The sequence below is a fragment of the Parasteatoda tepidariorum genome, chromosome 2 (assembly GCF_043381705.1).
Source record: "Parasteatoda tepidariorum isolate YZ-2023 chromosome 2, CAS_Ptep_4.0, whole genome shotgun sequence".
In the NCBI taxonomy this organism is placed as follows: domain Eukaryota; kingdom Metazoa; phylum Arthropoda; class Arachnida; order Araneae; family Theridiidae; genus Parasteatoda; species Parasteatoda tepidariorum.
In genome coordinates this window covers 270,204-289,357 of record NC_092205.1, presented here as the reverse complement: position 1 = coordinate 289,357, position 19,154 = coordinate 270,204, and the positions used below count along the sequence as shown (strand labels likewise).

Below are 19,154 nucleotides of genomic sequence, written 5' to 3'. Positions count from 1 at the left end.
TACACTCATAAAAGCAATCTGTGTAAAATTATAATTAATACCTAAGAATACATTTCCTTCAATAATTGAAGAAAGATTTATGCAGTTTGAATCTTCTCAGAAAAGTGCCATTTTATTTCATATTTTGTGATACTTTTTTTAATCCAGGAAAATCTCTGAAATAATTGGGTTTAAAAACACTTCATATCTTACAAAATATTATTATAAAGACACCATCATGATTTGTAACCAAATGAATCCCATAAAATGAAATAATAAAGGAGTATCCTTTTTATTCGGAAAACTTTTTGTCGTTACAGAGGGAGTGTGCACCAACTTTTGCACAAATTTGTACTTAAAGAAATGGAATTTCTGTTTTCTTGATCATATCCAATACATGAAAATCTTTTTAGATTATTGTAAAAACTAAATATGTTAAGTTTCATGTAATTGAAAAAGTACTTCAAATTGTTCTCAATATTTCCAGTTGGGAATCTAAAATGATTTCAAGTTATTTAAAAACCAAGTTACACACGTTATCATGGTTGTATTTTAATATTTTATAGTAAAATACCGCTACAATTGTACAACAATAGATATTCAGACCTGCCAACTCTCCTACTTTTAGCAGGAGTCTCCTGCTTTTGCCTCAAATCTTCGCCCTCAGGCCTTCAGGGTGTTTTCTCCTGCTTTTTTCTATTTAGTGCAAGATAGAGGAAAAAAACAACAATTTGTGCAATTTCCTTCCCAACTTGTGCTTCAGATCATGCTGGGCATTTATTTAGAAAAACTTTGCCCCATAGCAACATCACTAAAAATTACGTTGAGTGTGAACCAAAACAGCAGCAATAACCAATGAAATGGCAAAATCGGAGATATCTTGGACACCATTAGGCAAGATGTTTTTTCACTTTCTATAGATGCCAGGTTTTTTTTAAATAATGCTGAATCAGCAACATCTGCAGTTTTAAAACAGTAGCAGTTAAAAAAAAATAAGAAATGCATTTATAAAGTATTGTATTCATTATTGACATATTTTGTTAGTTTTGAACTTCTTCCTAAATTTGAAAAAATCAAAAGATATGTTTTAATATAATTCTATAGAACCTTATATTTTATAGTAAGAACACATATCTTTATTAGTCAGTGTCAGAATCTTATTGTGGTCTATTTTATGTAATGTAAATAATATATTTTGAAATAAACTTCTTGTAGGAAGTGTGAATCAGGTTTAATTTTCAATATTGCGCTATGTCGTGATACAGAAAGAGTCTCCTGCTTTTTTATTTTCTAAGGTTGGCAGGTCTGGATATTTCAAGAAAGTTAACCCATAACTTATAAGTGTGTTTTACAATAGTAAAATGTATTATTGCCATTTCATACATTGGTTAAATTTTAATTTCTGTATTAAATTTGATTTTTCTTTTGTATCACTTAGTACAGTACAGAACCAGTTATCCGGAAATCAGTAAACGGGAAAACTAAAAAACCGGAACAAAATTCGATAAACTTTCCCGCCATTTTAAAAAAATTTTTTTTTTTTTTCCTCTTAAGATTTTAGGATTTTTCTTCCTTTTTTGAAAGATACCATCAGTTTACCTTACCATCATTTTGGAAATAGTCATTAGTGTATTACTTCGTTTTTTCAAGATTATTTCCAAATATTTTCTTTTTAGTTGGGTTTAACAATAAAAAAAAACTGCTTTTTGTAGCGATTCAGAAAACCGGAAAAATCAATTATCCGGAATAGCGATGGTCCCGATCGTTCCGGATAATCGGTTCCCTACTGTATATTAAGTGCCAAAAATGAATGCAAGGGAAATCTGTATTTTAATTGAACATTAAAGAAAAAAAATGCCAGATTGGGTGTCAAAGATTTAAATCCTGATCTTACTAACTTCATTTTCTTCTCAAAAAATTTATTTAAATCATTTAAAAAAATCATTTGTCCTTTTTTGAAAGATCTCGAATTTTCAAATCAACAAAGTCATTAAATAATAATTCAATGGTTTAAAAAAAAAAATTTTTTTTTAAAGCAATTTATATAGCATTTTGTTACTCACTGAATTTATATATTTTAGATCTAAAAAGGTACTACTTTTAAGAATTTAAAGTGGTTATATTATTAATTGTCTTATAATTCTATGCTGGTGATTCTTATAATCTTTAATTAAAATATGTATGAAGCATATAAAGATAAGTATATCAAATTTGTCCATTTTGCAATAATTGAATGAATTATTGATTATGTAAAAAAAATAAGTGTCCTAGAATAATCTAACATAAAATATTTAATAATTATTAAAACTTCAACTTTTGAAAAATTACTTTGAAGATTTAAGTGAGAAAACAAATAATTTAAGAATTCAAACTAAATAAAATAATGCTCTTTTATTTTTTTAATTTTTACTGAAAAGGTTTTAGATTTTTTTTTTCCATTCACTTCCTAATTCTAACACCCTACTAGCTCAGAAAGTAAAATTTAAGTTGATTACAAGGCAATCTTTTATTTAATTGCCTTATCAGGGTTTTCAAAAGTGCACTTAATTTTTAAAAAATACTCTCCATCTACCAAGATAAAAATCAGATGCAACTTTTATTTAAAACCCTTTTAGAATCATAGGTCAATCAATTTTAACAACTAATTTTGTGGATATTTCTTATGAATATCCATTAATAATTTTTTAAACATCAATTATTTAACGCCAAGTTACGTAAACAAAATTCCTGGCATGTATTCGTAAAATACAAAGATAAAATAATGAATAAATAGTTATTATTAAAGTTACTTTTGTTATACTGAAATTAATTTTTTATAGTAATTCGAAGAAAATGGGAGTAAGATTGAAAATAAAGGCTTTATATAATTTATATAAATAAAATGCATACAGTTTATATAACTAAAATGTCTCCTTATTTTAAAAATATCTTTGAATAATAAACTGTAGCAGTATTATTGTTCAAGTAGCAAAATGTCATCGAAATTTAGAATACTGTCAATAACTTTTGTTCAGAATAGTTGCAGTACATGTACTGACATATCTATCAACAAATGCATTCTTGCTATTATAAACATTGATAATATTTACTGATGTTTTTTAAGTATTGTACGGATTATTTGTGTATAATTTATGTTGTAAGAGCATACAAAATCTGTTATTACTTATATTAGAATTTTGTAATGCTTAATAATGAAAAAAAAAATATTAGTAGGCTATACTCTTCTGAATCTTATCACAGTTAGCCTTTTTTATGCTAATATTTTTCTATTTATTATTATTATTAACATTGTTCTTTTGTATTTTAGACCAAAATATGCTGTTTCCTGTATAAAGAAGAAACTTTATGCTACTAATCCTCATGTGGTTCTGTACACTTTACAGGTTATTATTTTCTTTTAATATGTTCTAAATTATTGTTGTAAAATGTGACATATAAAATCCCTTCACAGTGTTTGATACAATCCCTTCTTGAGTTGTCATGGTTTTTTGAACGCAGTAAACTAGTTATAGTTTACTACGCTCTTAAGTTTTAAAATGTGGAGTCAGACAAGGTGATGTTGGATGTCAAAATGTAAAATCATATGTGCCACGTTCTTTCCAAATTTAAAGTAGAATTAGCTTAATGTTTAACGTGATCTCCTTTTTAAAAAAAACTCAGTACAATACTTTACAATGAATACAATAAATACACCTACACAAATACACTGAAGGTCAAATTAGTTACGTCATTCCTCTTTTATTTTAACTGTTCAAATTTACATTTAACATTTTAATTAAATATTCACAGAAAGATTTTAAAATTATTTATGCAAGTTTTTGTAACTTTCAGTGTTAAATAGAATGTAAAGAATAAATTCAAATACGTCAAGACAAAACCATTTTCATTTAGGCATGCTGCCACTACCGAATCAAATTTAAAATAGAAATTGAACTTTACCATCAACCTTTATTCATATTTCATGTTAAAATATGAGTAGAAACTAATATAAAATTGTTCATTGATATACTCGCTTTTCATGTAATATTTAATCAGGGTGAATATCCTTTACTCATATGGTTTTTCTCATTAAATACATAAGGCTTTTAATTTAATTGTTTTCCAACCCTATTCATTCTTTCTGAAAAAAAGTTTTGTTTAATTTACATAAATTAAATTAATATTACGTGCAAATCCTGGGCAATCAACTAATAAAATTAGTTCTTAAATTTTGAGTAATTTTATAAAACTTAGTAATTTTATAAAAAATTAGCAACCTTCTCCTACATTAAATTGAAATAAAAAAATCTATTTAGTAAATGTTTTTAATTTCTATAAAAGTCATTGAATTAAAATGTTCTATTTTAAAATGACTTTTTTTCTAATTATAATTTCTGAGTTATCCTGTTTCATATATTACCTTTACGCGTATCCAATATTTGGTTGAATCCAAAGCAATGAACCAATCAGATCAGTTTTTAATTTCAGCATGAACACACATTAAAAAAAAAAATTCTCCTCTGTTATACTTGAATTTCATATATTTTATAACTTACCAATTTAAGTAGATAATTTATCTCAAATTAATTGTAATATGCTATTATCTCTCAACTCTATACATTTTTTTAAAACATTTTTCTGTGTTTTTTTCTGCATTTTGTTGCTGTTTTCACTTGATTAAATTATGTTAGTGAAAAAATCTATATTTTTTTTGATGTTCATAGTATTTGTATTGTTCCTTGTTTGCAATATTGATATAATATCACAAAGTGCTAATTTTTTCCAAGTGTAACAGTGGTTTGAGAAAAGTGTCACATCTTTTTGTTATTAATTTGCCTTAATTTAATTAATTGATCAATTTTTTCATTTTTTTCCTCCTTTATTATAATTTTTTATTGCATTATTTTTTGTTTTCTGAGACCTTATTTCCTCTGTGTATATATTCCATATATCTACCATTTATGTATATTTGAATTTTTCATGAACATTAGTCTCAAAAAAAGAAAGAAAGAAAAGGAGAAAAACAAAAGGACGAAAAGAATAAGAAAGAAACTTCTTTAAAAAGCTTTTTTAGTTATGTATTATCATGAGGAATATTAAATTTATTTCTATAAATATTTTTTAAGGATTTACATGCATCTGTGCATTTGTAATCTTTCTGAATAAATATTATTTGTATTAATGCAAAATTTGAAATTGCGAATGGCTGCAGGTTCAAATCCCTCTCAAGGAAGGGATTTCTCTGTGTGTTGTCCTCTATTGCATAACGTGTGAACGGGTATCTGTGGCAGTGTGGCGTGGGTAATGTTGCTCGCCTCTGTGACTTTTGTTCACAGGTACCCACCAGGTAATGATAAATGAGCAACACCTCTGGCATCTTCTAGGCAAAGAACGGAAGTTCAATGCCTGCCGTTATTAAAAAAGGGTCTTAGATATCTATGCAATCCTGAACAAACCTACATTTGACATTGCACAAACTTTTTTTTTCTGTTTTGTATAAAAATGATATTTTTTTAATCACTTATTCCACACTAAGTCAAATGTTTTTTGTAACGAATACACATTTGATTTTTCCTCTTAAGCATCTTGCTTCTACTTCGAGTTGTAGCTTGTAAGAATCTTTTATTAATTTTTTTTAAGAAGTCAACTTCTGAAACCTTTCTTCTTCTTTTTATTCTTCTCTTCTTTTATTTTCTAATCTTCTTCTTCTTTTTATTCTTCTTCTTTTAAGAATCTTCTTTTTATTTTCTAAGATGCCAACGTAACTTCTTAATTAAGATAACTCCTTGAATATGCAAAAGATGTTTTTTTTTCCTTCTTTTTCACAAGATTTTTCCTTAATGCTTAATATGTATTTCATCTCTTCATTAATTTGATGAATAATCACTATCTTCCCTTATTTTTTCTAAAATTAGTTTTATAGAGTTTTAATTAAATAATGTCTGAACTATTAGGAAGCTCAAATTCTGTTTAACATTTGTATCAAATTCTGTTTAGCATTTATATCACCTTAAGAATTTTGTCTAATTTTAGGTATTGGAATCTTGTATGAAAAACTGTGGCAGTCCCATTCATGCCGAAGTAGCATCCCGGCCATTCATGGAAGAGTTAAAAGATTTAATTAAGGTGAAGATTTTTTATTACCTTTTATATTTGTTTGCTTATTTCTTCATTCCTCCTTTTTTTTGTCAGCCATAGTTTCTTGCACAGTGCATTTTTCTAATCTTAAGCTCATATTATTGAATGTTATTTACTATGAGATGTATAAATGTACTTGCAATTCTTTTGTCTTGAATTTGTATTCTTAATGTAATAAAAAAAATTTATAAGATGTTCTTGAATCAAAATAAATGGAAAAAAAATTCTTTATATCATTAAAGCTAAATAAAATAAGAGTTGTGTTATGAATGAAACTTTAATTTCTTTGAACAAAAAATTTAACCTTTACGAAAATGTTTAAGTAATCTTATATATCAATATTTTCACCTTTTTTAAAACAAAGCAAAAAGTGAAACTTTGGCACATATTAAGTGTCCTTTCTAATTGCCCAATATTTGTGTTTAGAATAAAAATGTATGTTATTATTTGAAAGTGATTTTTTGCTTTTTCAGTTTATATTTAGACTCTCATATTTCTGAATGTATTTAATCGTTAAATTCAATCCCTTTCTTTAGGCCACTACCAATGAAAATGTGAGGAATAGAATATTGGAGTTAATTCAGGTTTGGGCTCATGCCTTCAGAAATGAACCAAAGTATCGTGCTGTTCAGGATATATTCAACATGCTAAAAGTGGAAGGTAAATACACTTCATTCACACTATTGTCAAATCATTGTTTTAATCTTATTTAGCTTGCATAGAGTCATAAAAGGAGGGCTTTCTAGGTTTGAATTATCAGAAATTACACAAAAATATTTTTACTGATATTTTAAAAATTTTATAGCGTGTATTTACTTTTATTTCAATCAAAGTCAATATCTTTCATGTTTAAATTGATTTTATGTTTTCTTGAACTTCTATTTTTGTCATGATATTTTTCTCTGATATATCTCCAGGTGCCTCTTTAAATATTTTTTATTCTTCTTACTTAGTCAACCGCATGCTAAAACATTATTATTCACAGCACTGGCATTCCACTAACCTCAATCAAATTGGCTAATCTACCAGAAAAAACATTTGCCAAATAAAAACAATTTTTAGCACAATTTTCTTCCCCACCCCTAAGTTACTGATCTAAACTTAACTATTAGTTTATTCAAACAACTGAATGAGTTCTAAAAAAAGTATCAAATTACAGAAACATATAATAAGTAACATTATAAAATATATTGAAATAAGTAAATTTTTATTTTATTTTCCAATTGAGTTAAAAAATTCTAATTGAATTTCTAATTTCTTTTCTAATTAATTGAGTGAAATAAAGCTATGTGGTCAAGGAAAAAACTAAAGAAAGAAAATTTTTTATTTTGAATACAAAAGCTAGAAATTTTTTTAATTGTACATCTAATATTTTGGCCTATATTATTGTTTGTTACATTGCCAAATGAGATGTTTTGGTTAGAACTCTGGTCTACAGTGACAAAATTGGGCTTTGGAAAAATTTTTATTTCCGTATTTTTCTCTAATTGTGATCCAGAAGTATCTGGAAATGCAAGGTCCAGGAATTTCAAGAAATCAATAATCACATTTATGTATAAAAATTCTTGTTATTTATTTAAAAATATTATTAACTACAATTTATACTTGGCAAGAACTACAATTTATCTTTTTCATTTGTAAATACCTTTTCTGGTAGAATAATAAATGTGATTAGAGATAAAATTAAACTTATACATAATTATCCATTTAAATCAAGCTGCATATAATTTATTTAGAATTTCATGTTATCTAAATATCGATGATTTAAATTTATAAAGACATAAATTTTTTTTAATTTGTCATTAATGATTTTACTCAAGAAATTTTCAGGATTTTTGAGTTGGGCTTACAATTACCCCTTCATAATTCCGGTTTCGTTTGGATTATGGTTCTTTCCTCTTTTATGAGTGAATATTCTAATCTACACACTCATATTGCATGTCTAGTTCTTTAGGAATAAATAATTCCAGTAATTTCTTTTCAAATATCTTAATAGGTTTTTGAAATGATTCATAAAAATATTTGAGATGCATGTTAAGATTTGGAATTTAGAAAAAAGGCATTTAAAATGCTTCGGAAACCAGAAAGAAAAAACATTTTGACAATTCAAAATATTTTGTGAAATCTAAGATCACCAAGAAATGTGTTTGAATAAAAGAAGTTTTTTCTACAAACAACCTATCCAGGGTTCCCACGGTCCTTAAAAGTCCTTAAAAACTGCTTAATTTTTATTTTGGAAAATAAGGGCCCTTAAAAGTACTTACTTTTGGTACAAGGTTTTTAAAAGTGCTTAACCATGCATCGAGAGTAGAGCATTTTAGAGAAACTAGAAGGAATGTGTGTGAGGGAGCTACTTTTAAGAAAACATGTCCTTTCATTAATATATTATTCCTTTTGCCTAGAATGATACTCTATGAGGAGAGTGAAGCATTCCAAATTAAAATAATAGTGTGTGGACAAGGGGGATACTGGACATGGAATCATACCATTTTTTGTGGGCGGGGGCAGTTAATTCTAAGTAGAAGACCCCAAGTTATCCTTTAAAATCAACAGAAAATATAGAACAACCTAAAGCCCTAAGATAAGAAGTTTCAGAAGAAATGTTTGAACTAGAATCCATAACGAAAACTAAGCACACTTGTAACAAATTTAAATCTGCTCAATTAAAAGATCCCAAACTTTTTGTTATTAATGTCTATTAGATTAAAATTTAAATTTAGATTTTTTTTAATCATTTTGTTCAATTAACATTGCAACTTAATATACTTTTTTTTTGGTTGCTTTAAAATTAGTCCATGTTTCTTGCTAGATTGTGTAGTAATATTATGTAAAGTTAATTCTTAATTTCTTAATAACAGTTTTGACTGGAAATTTTTTTATGTAAAGCTCATAATAAAAGTAAATATAAAACATTTGCTGTTTTGTAATAATTTTAAAATGGTTAAGTTACATACTGTATTCAATATGTTTTTCCAAACTTTTCAATATTGTTTTTACAACATTACCTGATAAGGTGATATTGCCGGATTACTTTATAATAAAAGAATACCACTTTCAGTTTTAAACTGTTAATTTAGGATAAAAATAAAATATCAAATCATGCTAATAGTAGAGAAAAATATTAAGAATGATAGAGGATGATAAAGAAATATTACAAATAAATATCTGTAAATGATGAAGAAAAAAAATAATTATCAGAATTTGTTAATTAAGAAACCTTACCAATTTTCAGGCCATAGGAATGTGTATATAACTTTGAAAAATCATTTTGACTCTTTTATTTATGTGTTCCACTGAAAACTAATATAAAAAGCATATTGGTTTAAAAATTATAAATCTTCTCAAGCATAATTGTATTTTTATTCTATAAAATATAGATTACAATGAATTTAAAGGCCTAATAGAAAAATAGTGGAATGATTTAAGGTGCTTAGATATTAGTAGGTCCTGTATTTATTTGAAATAGGGCTTAATTATACATGTCATAGTTAAGAAAACTACTTTCGTGCGTAACTATAATTGAACTTTTTAGTATTAAATTTTTTAATATATACCCATGTAACATTCTATTAACAGAAAAGAAAGAATTTTTTTTTGGCATAACTGAATATTAATCAAAACTGCTCATAACTGAAATTGTGACACAGTAAAATAAAGAAACTTGTTCTAATAATTTTTTCGATGTTTTTTCCAAATTTCTTTATTTCTTCTTTTTTTCATAAACGAAAAAAAAAAAAAATTTGAATCTTAATTTCTGCACTTTAATTTTAATGAAATCATTGAAAATGGAATGCGGATTAGTTTCATACATGCCATTAACTCTTAACAATCTGAAAATATTTTTACATAAGATCCAACCCGGGTAGGCAAAAGTTGCCTGTTCCTACTTTAGTGAACCCTGTTAATTAATACAATTGTATCGGTACTTGCATTGTAATAAAATTGTTTTTTATTGAATATAAATATAATTTTTTATAACTTTGTATATATCTTTCTTACGAAAGGTCATTGTCACTGATTGCATATGTATATTCGATGATAAACAATTATACTATTTTTAGGTCCCTAATTTTTCAAAAAAATCCTTATTTTTTTCAAAAAAAGTCTTTAAAAGTCCTTAGTTTTTGCTATGTTAAAAGAGTAGGAACCCTGCATCAAACGCATAAGGAATTCAATATTTGTTTATGATTATTTCAAAATTGTGTGGCAAGTGTCATTTGGAAAATTTGTAGATATTTTAATATTAGAAAAGTTTGCTGAAATGGTTTTTCTACTGTTGTTGTACGTGCTGAATTTTTTTGATTTTTAAATACAGTGAAACCACGATTTTACGTTTTCGGTCGGACTAGCGATAAAAAACACTCAAAGCGCAATAGTGTAAAATCGGGATTAGGAAAAATTCATGCATATTTTTAAAAAATTGACACCTACCAGTTAAATTAATGGAAAAAATTAGTAATCTTTACTTCATTTTTGTTTTTAGCTACAATTTCATCTACAGCTCGTTCAGTACTAACAATTTTTTGCAAATTTGCTTCTTGATTTACATTTGCAAGTAAAAATTGTTTTAGAGTTTTTATGCTTTGTATTGCTTGATCAGCTGTTGGCACGTCTTCAGTTATTTCATTCAGCACTATCGTCAGAATCGAGCATTAAATCACTTATGGAAGGGATTTTTGAAGTAATGAGATCCGTGTCACAGTCGATGTATGTACCATCAACTTCCAAAAGATCCTCAACTTCCGGCACGCTGCCTTCTTCTTCTTCCAAAACAGCAGCGCCCTCGTCCGATAAATCCTGCTTTATTGAATCCATTGATAATGCACTTTCGGTCGACACTGTCCCAAGCTGAAGATATCAAATTAAGAGTCTCAAGAACATTAATTTTTGCTTTAGAAGCATCCTGAAAGTCACCAAAATCAAGAAACATTAGAGATTTTCTAACCAGTTGCTTCCGGTAGCTCTCTTTAAATGATCGGATAATTCCTAAATCCTGTGGTTGAAGATGGCTCGTACAGTTAGCTGGAAAAAACTCTATTCGCATGTTTTTCAATTTAAGGTTTAAATGAGCAGTGCATTGGTCGAGGAATAAAATTATGTTGTGCTTTTGAAAACTCATTTTCTTATCCAGTTTTCAAAGAAAATTTTCAAATAATGTTTGAGTCATCCATGCTTTTTTGTTTGAAGCGTAATTGGTAGGAAAACTCTTGATATTTTTGAAACACTGTGGTTTCTCTGCTCTACCGATCACTAGAGGCGTTAACTTTTGGCTTCCATCAGCATTTGCACAGAGCAAAACAGTCAAGCGCATTTTTGAAAGCTTTCCTCCATGGCAATTTTCACCTTTAATTGTCAAAGTCTTGTTTGGCAATAGGTTGAAAAAGATCNGAACAGTAACAAATATGAAGTACCCGTAACGGGATAGTTATAATTTTGTAAAACAAACTAGAAAATTCCATAACGGCTTATAATAAAACTCAAATTCCAAAACAAAGTTTAAAAAACCCAACAACTCTGTTGTTCAAAAAACTGTCCGGTGCTTCTAATTTTATCGTCTGCTTTTATTTTTTTATTATCTCTTTATGTGTTTGGTTTATTTTATTCATGCTTTTGCTAGCCCGTTATTTTTGAATATTTTTACTTTTATTCATGCTTTTGCTAGCCAATTATTTTTTTAAATATTTCTGGACTTTACACTATTATAAATAAAAATGAGCCAAATCGTTTTTTTTCGTTGTTTTTATTGTCTCATGATTGAGGATGCGACCCACAGTTTAAGAAACTCTGATATAGAATATTATTAGGAAAATTACAGAATTGAAAGAAAAATGTAGATTAATACAGTATGAGTAATGAATTTCGAAAAAAAAGTAGATTTTATAACAGTGAAAGTGAAAGCAATATTATCATGGTTACTTAATTTAGTGAGTGAACAGAAAGCACAGACTTTATTTCTATTCGTTTGAGGCGAAAGATGAACGTAGCATTATAGGTAGATTTAAGGGCTTACAATTTCAAGGGCAAACTAAATTGACTTCTGAAATAGTTTCGTTGTATTCCTTTTTATTCATATATATTAATCAACTTTAGACAAAGTATATGGAAAATGTAGTGCTAAGAGAATTCCCAATATATTTACTTAAATCCACTTACAAGGGTTAATTTGAACTAATATGAAGATAAATATGGTTATATTTGTGTGTATAGACTAACATCTTATAACATTGATTTTTCATTTGGATCTATATAATGACCTGTTTTCTATCAATAAATGATAATACTTTACACTAGTTTCATTTAATAACTAATATACATTAATTTAATGAATTAAATTTATTTTTTTCATAATAACATGATAGACTTGATTGATTTTTATGTTTTAACCACGAAATGGAATATAAAATTTTATAATGTAAAGTAGTAATGGAATTAAAACTAAAAAAAAAAAAGAAAGAAAACATTACAGCAGGTTAAGTGTGTTTCTTACTTTTGCCTTTAGGATTTTCTTGTCCAAATTTCATGTAGTACATATAACGGTAGATCATTCTCCATGGCGGCGGGCCATGATGGTGGCTCGCCCCTTCTAAAAAAAATTCCACCGGACCTCCAACACACCCCGGACTCGGTTCTTTCACCCACGGACATTCATGATCCGGATCGGAAGGGCCGGGTGGAAAATTCCGCCCTCGCGCGCTGCGGTCCGGCTGCGGAGACGCGATTCCATTGAGAAAAGGGGGGAAAGAAGTTAGTTTCACTGCCATCTGGTTGCAAGAAACGGAACGAAATTCGATCGTCTGAATTCTACACCGGAAGTGAAAGATTGAGTGAAGGTATGAAACACGTGACTAAATAGAAATATAGCATCGGAATGGCAAGAAACGTAGACGTCAACGAAATCGAATATCTATAATTAAATTGTTCAAAGGAACAATCGCGGTTTGAAGACAGACATTTGCATATCTTCTAGAAAAATATGTGAACTGTTTGCAATTTCAAATTAATATTGAAATGCACAGGTTTCGACTTTTCTACAGTGAAAAGTTTTCGGAACTTCGGAAATGAACTGCGGAAGCAGTTCCGGGGGTTGGCGAGCGCTAGCGAGCAGGGAGCGAAGCCTCCTAGTTTACTATAATAGGGTTGTACTTTTGAAACCAAATTCACGTGATACTGTTACGGACTGGTTCCTTTCTGTCCTGCCAGTACAGTTTTCGAGACTGGCTGTCATTCGCGAGGTCTTTACGCGATGATTCTGGAATCCTAGACGTTCTGTCGTCTTTGAGACAATTCGAGAATTTTGAACGTTTTTCTGTTGTACAGAATTGTGATACTTCCGTTGAAGAAAACGTTTCTAGCATAACAAAATCTGATGAATGTGAAAGTGGCCCTCAAAGTGTTACTTCCCACCCATATGACATTGGACTTTTTTTAGAAGATATTACTTTAAGTTCTTAAACTTAAAAAATCAAATCAAAATTTAACTAAACAATGTTGTCTAAATAAAAAGTCAAAATTGTCTAGCTGTCTAAATTAGGGAAATAATAGTGCTGTATTACAGACTCGAATTTCTTTTAGTAGTTTCAGAAAATTATGAACACCCCCCTTGAAAAAATTCTGCGTACGCCACTGTTCGAAATTCTTGATGAAGAAAATTTAGAAGATTGGTTTCAAAGTGATGCATGTGAGTATGGCTTCCAGTATTTGACTGATGAAGACATCGTTATGTTGTTAAATCAAATAGTGATGATAGTAACTGATGCAGAAGATGTAGTAAATGAATGAAATACAATTTCTCATTCTGCTGCTCTGTGGAAACTTTATTAGATTATATGGGAGGATTTGATTACGGTGACATTAATGCGGTTCGTAAAATATGTGTATCGATATATGGCGAAGACGCATTACACATTTTTTAATAAGGAAAATTCCTAGTTTGATGTTATGCATGCAAATGTCAGTAATTTTTATATTTTTTGTACTGATATTGAATTTTTCTTTAATGAAAGGAGTTTTCGGATTATCCGTGTTTTTCGATTGTCCGTGCGACCTGTCCCGGTGATTAACCCGGATAATCGGGAGTGCACTGTATATTAAATGGATGGATAAGAAAATGTATGTTTTTCAATAAAATAATTGAAGTATTTGAATGTGAATATTAACACTAAATAATATTGTGTTTCAAATTAGGCTACAAGTTGCAAATTTTGAAGGAAAGTGATGCAATGTTTGTTGCTGATACTGCTCCTGACTGGTCGGACGGAAGTTGTTGTCATCGATGCAGAACTCAATTTACTGTTATTCAAAGGAAGGTAATCTGTTGGAGAAACCCTAACCAAGATAATACCTTTTTTTTTAAAAAAATTGTTTAAAATACCGATAATATTGGCCTCTGAGAAGAGCCCAAATTTATAAATACCAGTATATTTATGAATTTAATATGTGTTTGAGATCCAAATGAGTTTTGTTTACAATGATAGTTGTTTGTTGATTACTAAGAAGAAAAGTTCATCCATTTGAACATGCTATTTGTTATTAAAATCATTGCATTTTAGTTTTATTAATTTGGGAAGTTTCATAAATTAACATTTCTGTTCATGGTTTTAGATGTTATTTTTTAATCATGTTTTTTTTACTTGTTTTTAAAGCTGTCTCTTAAACTACGAAAATTTTGCCAGAAATATGTTTTTTAAAGTAATTTATTTTAGAAAACTCTTTTTGCATATAAGTAATACATTATTCTTTATTTGCCCTTATATTTAGTTGGACTAATGTTGCATTCCTAAATGATAATAGTGTGTTAAGTATTTAAATAAATAAAAAAATTATGAGTTTTTATATTTGAAATTACTAATTAATTAAATAAGTATTTTATTGATTGTTTATTTAAATAATTTATTTCTTTATTAATAAATTATTTACTGATATCACAATACTTTATTAATGTTCATATGATTTCAAGGGCATAAAACATATAACTTAATTTTAATATTTAACAGAGTTAGCAATTTTCTTCCACTGAGGAAAAAAACCTGTTTTGGGAGAAATAGGTTTATTGCTAATGAAAGAAAGGGCCCTTTTCATTTTAAAATTTCTTGTTTAACAAAATTTATGGATCTCAAAAGGATTTATTGATCTATTATTTACAAAATATTTTATTTATTTAGTAATAAATTATATATTCATATTAATAATTTTTTTCACCTCAAGAGAAAGTTTTATAATTTAATTGTCAGTGTTAAATATCACATCTCTATGTAATAACTAATTTTTGAGAAAATTGAAATTAAATATTTTTTAATAAAAGGTGTTATTCAAAAAAGTATTTATTGGATACTGTTTCAAATCAAATACATATAAGTAATAGCATTAAATTTGAAAAGAAAAATGTTTTTTTTTTTTTACATAAATACTCGAAGTTATAGTCTGATTTGGAAATAATAAGTGAGCGTACAGTTAGCAAAAGCTTACAGTTTACCTTTAGTATATCTGAACAATATTTTATAATCATTAAAGACCTTTAAAAAGCATTCTTAACTGTACATGTAAAATATGATACTAAAATAAGGCTTTGCAGATTGATAAACTTTTCTACTTTATATTTTAGATCTACTTAGAAATTTCATTTTAGATTAGTTATTTAATTTAAATAAATACATTTTGACTGAAAAATTAAGTTTTAACATAAAAACTAAATGTATAAACTGACATACATTGACATATTTTGTTATATAAACTATTTCAAAACTCATTTCAGACAAATTTATATTGATTTATTAACAATATCATACCCACATGCGTCTTTGCGCCTATTTGCCCTCTCATTAACTGACAGAAACCCTCCTTTTTATTACCACGTTTATATAAACTTGCCTTCGTGTATGTCTGTCCGGGTGGAATTTTGTAATCAGTTTTAAACTAACTTCCCGACTAGCTACAAACTTCAAATTTGGCAGTTCAGAATTGGATGACAATGCATGAAAATGAAGAGAAAAAAGACATACAAAGTAAAATAAAATTAAAATTTAAAAAAAAAATTATTTTCGAGATTGTCTTTTGTTGTCGATTCCATTATTTCAAATTAGTATTACATGTCAGGTGAAAAGATTTTTATTGTCGGAGTATTTTTATTGGCTGAAAAATCACGTGGTAGGATCCAGTTTTTCCTCATTCATTTCCAGATTGTTTTGGTTGTCATCAGCATAAAACTAATGAAAGTCGTAAAGGTATTGTTTTTCTATAAAGATTTTTGTATCCCTAATTTAAAATGAAAGTTCTATTATTTTAGTAGTGGTCTTGTAGTAGTCTTGACTACTCTTGACTAAGAAAAATAATCTAAATAAAAATATATATTTTTAAAAACCACGTTTTTTGTAGTGAAGAATAATAATTAAAAAGTAATAATTTTTAAAAAATATTAAATAAAAATTAAAAAAATTATAATTTAAAATAAAAAAATTCAAAATAAAAAATAATATTTTTAAAAACCACGTTTTTGTAGTGGAGAATAATAATTAAAAAAAAATTGAAAAACGAAAAACGTGGGGCGCATGAAATACATAACAGTACATATACACATACATATACACATTTTCTTACTCATACACATGCACAGCCACATATACATCCACATACATATGCATATACACAAACATATTCCACATCCACATTCAGATACAATTACAATTACAGATATACATACACATATTCTCAAGAGCACACATACACACACTAATATAACATTACTGTTATGTATTTCATGCGCCCCACGTTTTTTGTTTTTCAAATTTGTTTAAATTATTATTCTCCACTACAAAAACGTGGTTTTTAAAAATATTATTTTTTATTTATATTATAAAAAGATATAACGATTTTATAATTTAAGTTTTATTTCGATTCTAATTCCGTATTTTATACAGCATCATTGTAGGAATTGCGGTCAGATATTTTGCAACAAGTGCTCGTCTCGCAGCTGTCCCATTCCCCGCTTTGGTATCGAGAAAGACGTCAGAGTGTGTGAAGCATGCTGGGAAAAATTGACCAAGTATGTAGGAACTCTTACTTTTTTTTCTTGTTCATACATTATGATACTACTTCAATGCTCTCATTGATTATGTAAGAATAAAAAAATATAGTGTTTAATAGATGAGTAAATCAGTTGCTGATTTCTTTTATAGGAAATTATCTTATCTCATAAATATTCTGAAAATTTTGTATTCACTACAGCTAGCTAAAATAAAAATATCTCATTAATTTTTAAAAAAAAAATTTTTTTTTTAATATTTCGATGGAATCAAGTTAATTAAACAAAAGAGCATCTCTGGGCAGTAATCCATAAAACTACTTCTGTGATTACCACTATTTGTTACAAATCATGGTAAGTTTATCTTATCCCATGTAGTCTTATTTGAAAGTAGTATTCGTATAGATCATGTCCCTAAGCAGAAATATTAGGTGAAAAGGTACTTTATCAATGTTCTTTTTAACCAGAACTTTATTCCACTTATCAAGTATTATTACACATTTCTTCCTAAAGCTGCTCATAATTTTAATTTTGCAAATTTCTTTAACATTTACGTATTTGAGGGGGGGGGGTTTAAAACAATTTCGTTTTTACCATTATTATCCCTTTACCAGAAAAAACTAAAAGGAAAGAATTAATCGGAAGAAACACTGAGTCCCTAGAAGAAGAAAAGAAGAGCAAAATATCTTATGAGTTAAAATAAGTGTGACTCAAAGATATATGAAATAACAATTTAAGTATTTAGAAAAACTACTGACAGGGTGTGTAGCGTTTTTAAAAGGTGCTTATTTTTTTGTTGAAAAATTTACAGAAGATAGATAATTATACAAAATACTCTTGTTGACACATCACTAAAAGATCTGTTTTATTGGATTTTGGATTCTGATATTCTGCTTTGCTCACTTAAATTTTTGTAGATAAAATTCTTAAGTGACACAGATGCATTCTTTTTCTTCAGTAAAAGCTAACATATTTATTTGAAATGCATCTTAAAAATATGTTTAAATCAACTCATTTCATATTGAGCTGTTCTTTTAGTTCTGATATAATAATTTAGAATGTAACTGGGCAAATTTTTGTATCTTGTGGTTCTTTCTTCAAACAAAAGTTTGTTTATTTTTTATTTTTTCTAAAAGTCACATTTTTAAAATTTGATTTCTCAGGAACTATTTGACCGATTTCACTGGAATTTTGTATTTTGCCATTTAAAATTACATTCTTTAAAATGACATAAAAAAATTTCTACCTTGTAATTCAAAATTTTTTAGACTGTTTTTAAATAAAATTAATAAAAAATACAGACGTGCCAACTCTCCCGCATTTTGCGGGAGTCTTCCGAATTTTGAGTTATTCTCCCGCCCTCCGGAATTGATTTGAAAAACTCCCGAATTTTACTGCGATCGACGGCCAAACTCAAAATTACCTAATTTTTCCGCGAGTGCGAAGGTAAGTTTTTCTTTCAGCTTGAATTCCATCCCCTCTTATCAAACTACCATCTGCCTGAAGCGTAGCTGAACATGCTTTATTTTCCCCCCTCTTCAACGTTACCTCTAAAAACACTCCTATTTCACCCGCCCCCTTACACTGGGGGCGGGTGAAATCTTCCTCTTCTTTCGTGTGGAGTTGAATGCAATGACGTCACATGTCGTTATCGAGTGACGTCCGTTCAGGAGTGGGGAAACTCGTACTCTCGATAGTTGGAATTGATATTGTATCTTGCTGTTTTTATAGTTTTTAATGCGTATTTTTCCACGGTTGGCAACAAGCTCGTAAACTAGCAACGTGATATCAATTATTCGTTTAGTCTTCGTATATTTAAAAAAAAAAAATTTCAAGGATGTCTTAAGTCGAAACGGAAGTATGGATCAATTTCAACAAATCATGTACCAATGACTTTAGCAAGACTTAATTGCGGAGAGCTAAGTCTGCAACTCTTTTTTTCATGCATACAGTAGAGAACCATTTATCTGGTATCCAGATAATCCGGAAAAAAAATTTGCTCGGTTCTCCCGCCATTTTGAACTAAAACGATATGAAAAAA

General features: G+C 28.1%; 1 protein-coding gene across 1 annotated transcript in view; it reads left to right on the top strand.

The window, feature by feature from the left end:
* LOC107453404 (Hepatocyte growth factor regulated tyrosine kinase substrate) overlaps positions 1-19,154 on the top strand; it is a gene marked incomplete at its 5' end in the record, with an annotated part of 63,593 nt that overhangs the window by 4,323 nt on the left and 40,116 nt on the right. Inside the window, 5 exon segments of the mRNA XM_071177048.1 lie at positions 3,287-3,362; positions 5,992-6,084; positions 6,633-6,756; positions 14,281-14,402; positions 17,010-17,134. Coding sequence (XP_071033149.1) covers positions 3,287-3,362; positions 5,992-6,084; positions 6,633-6,756; positions 14,281-14,402; positions 17,010-17,134 — 540 coding nt within the window.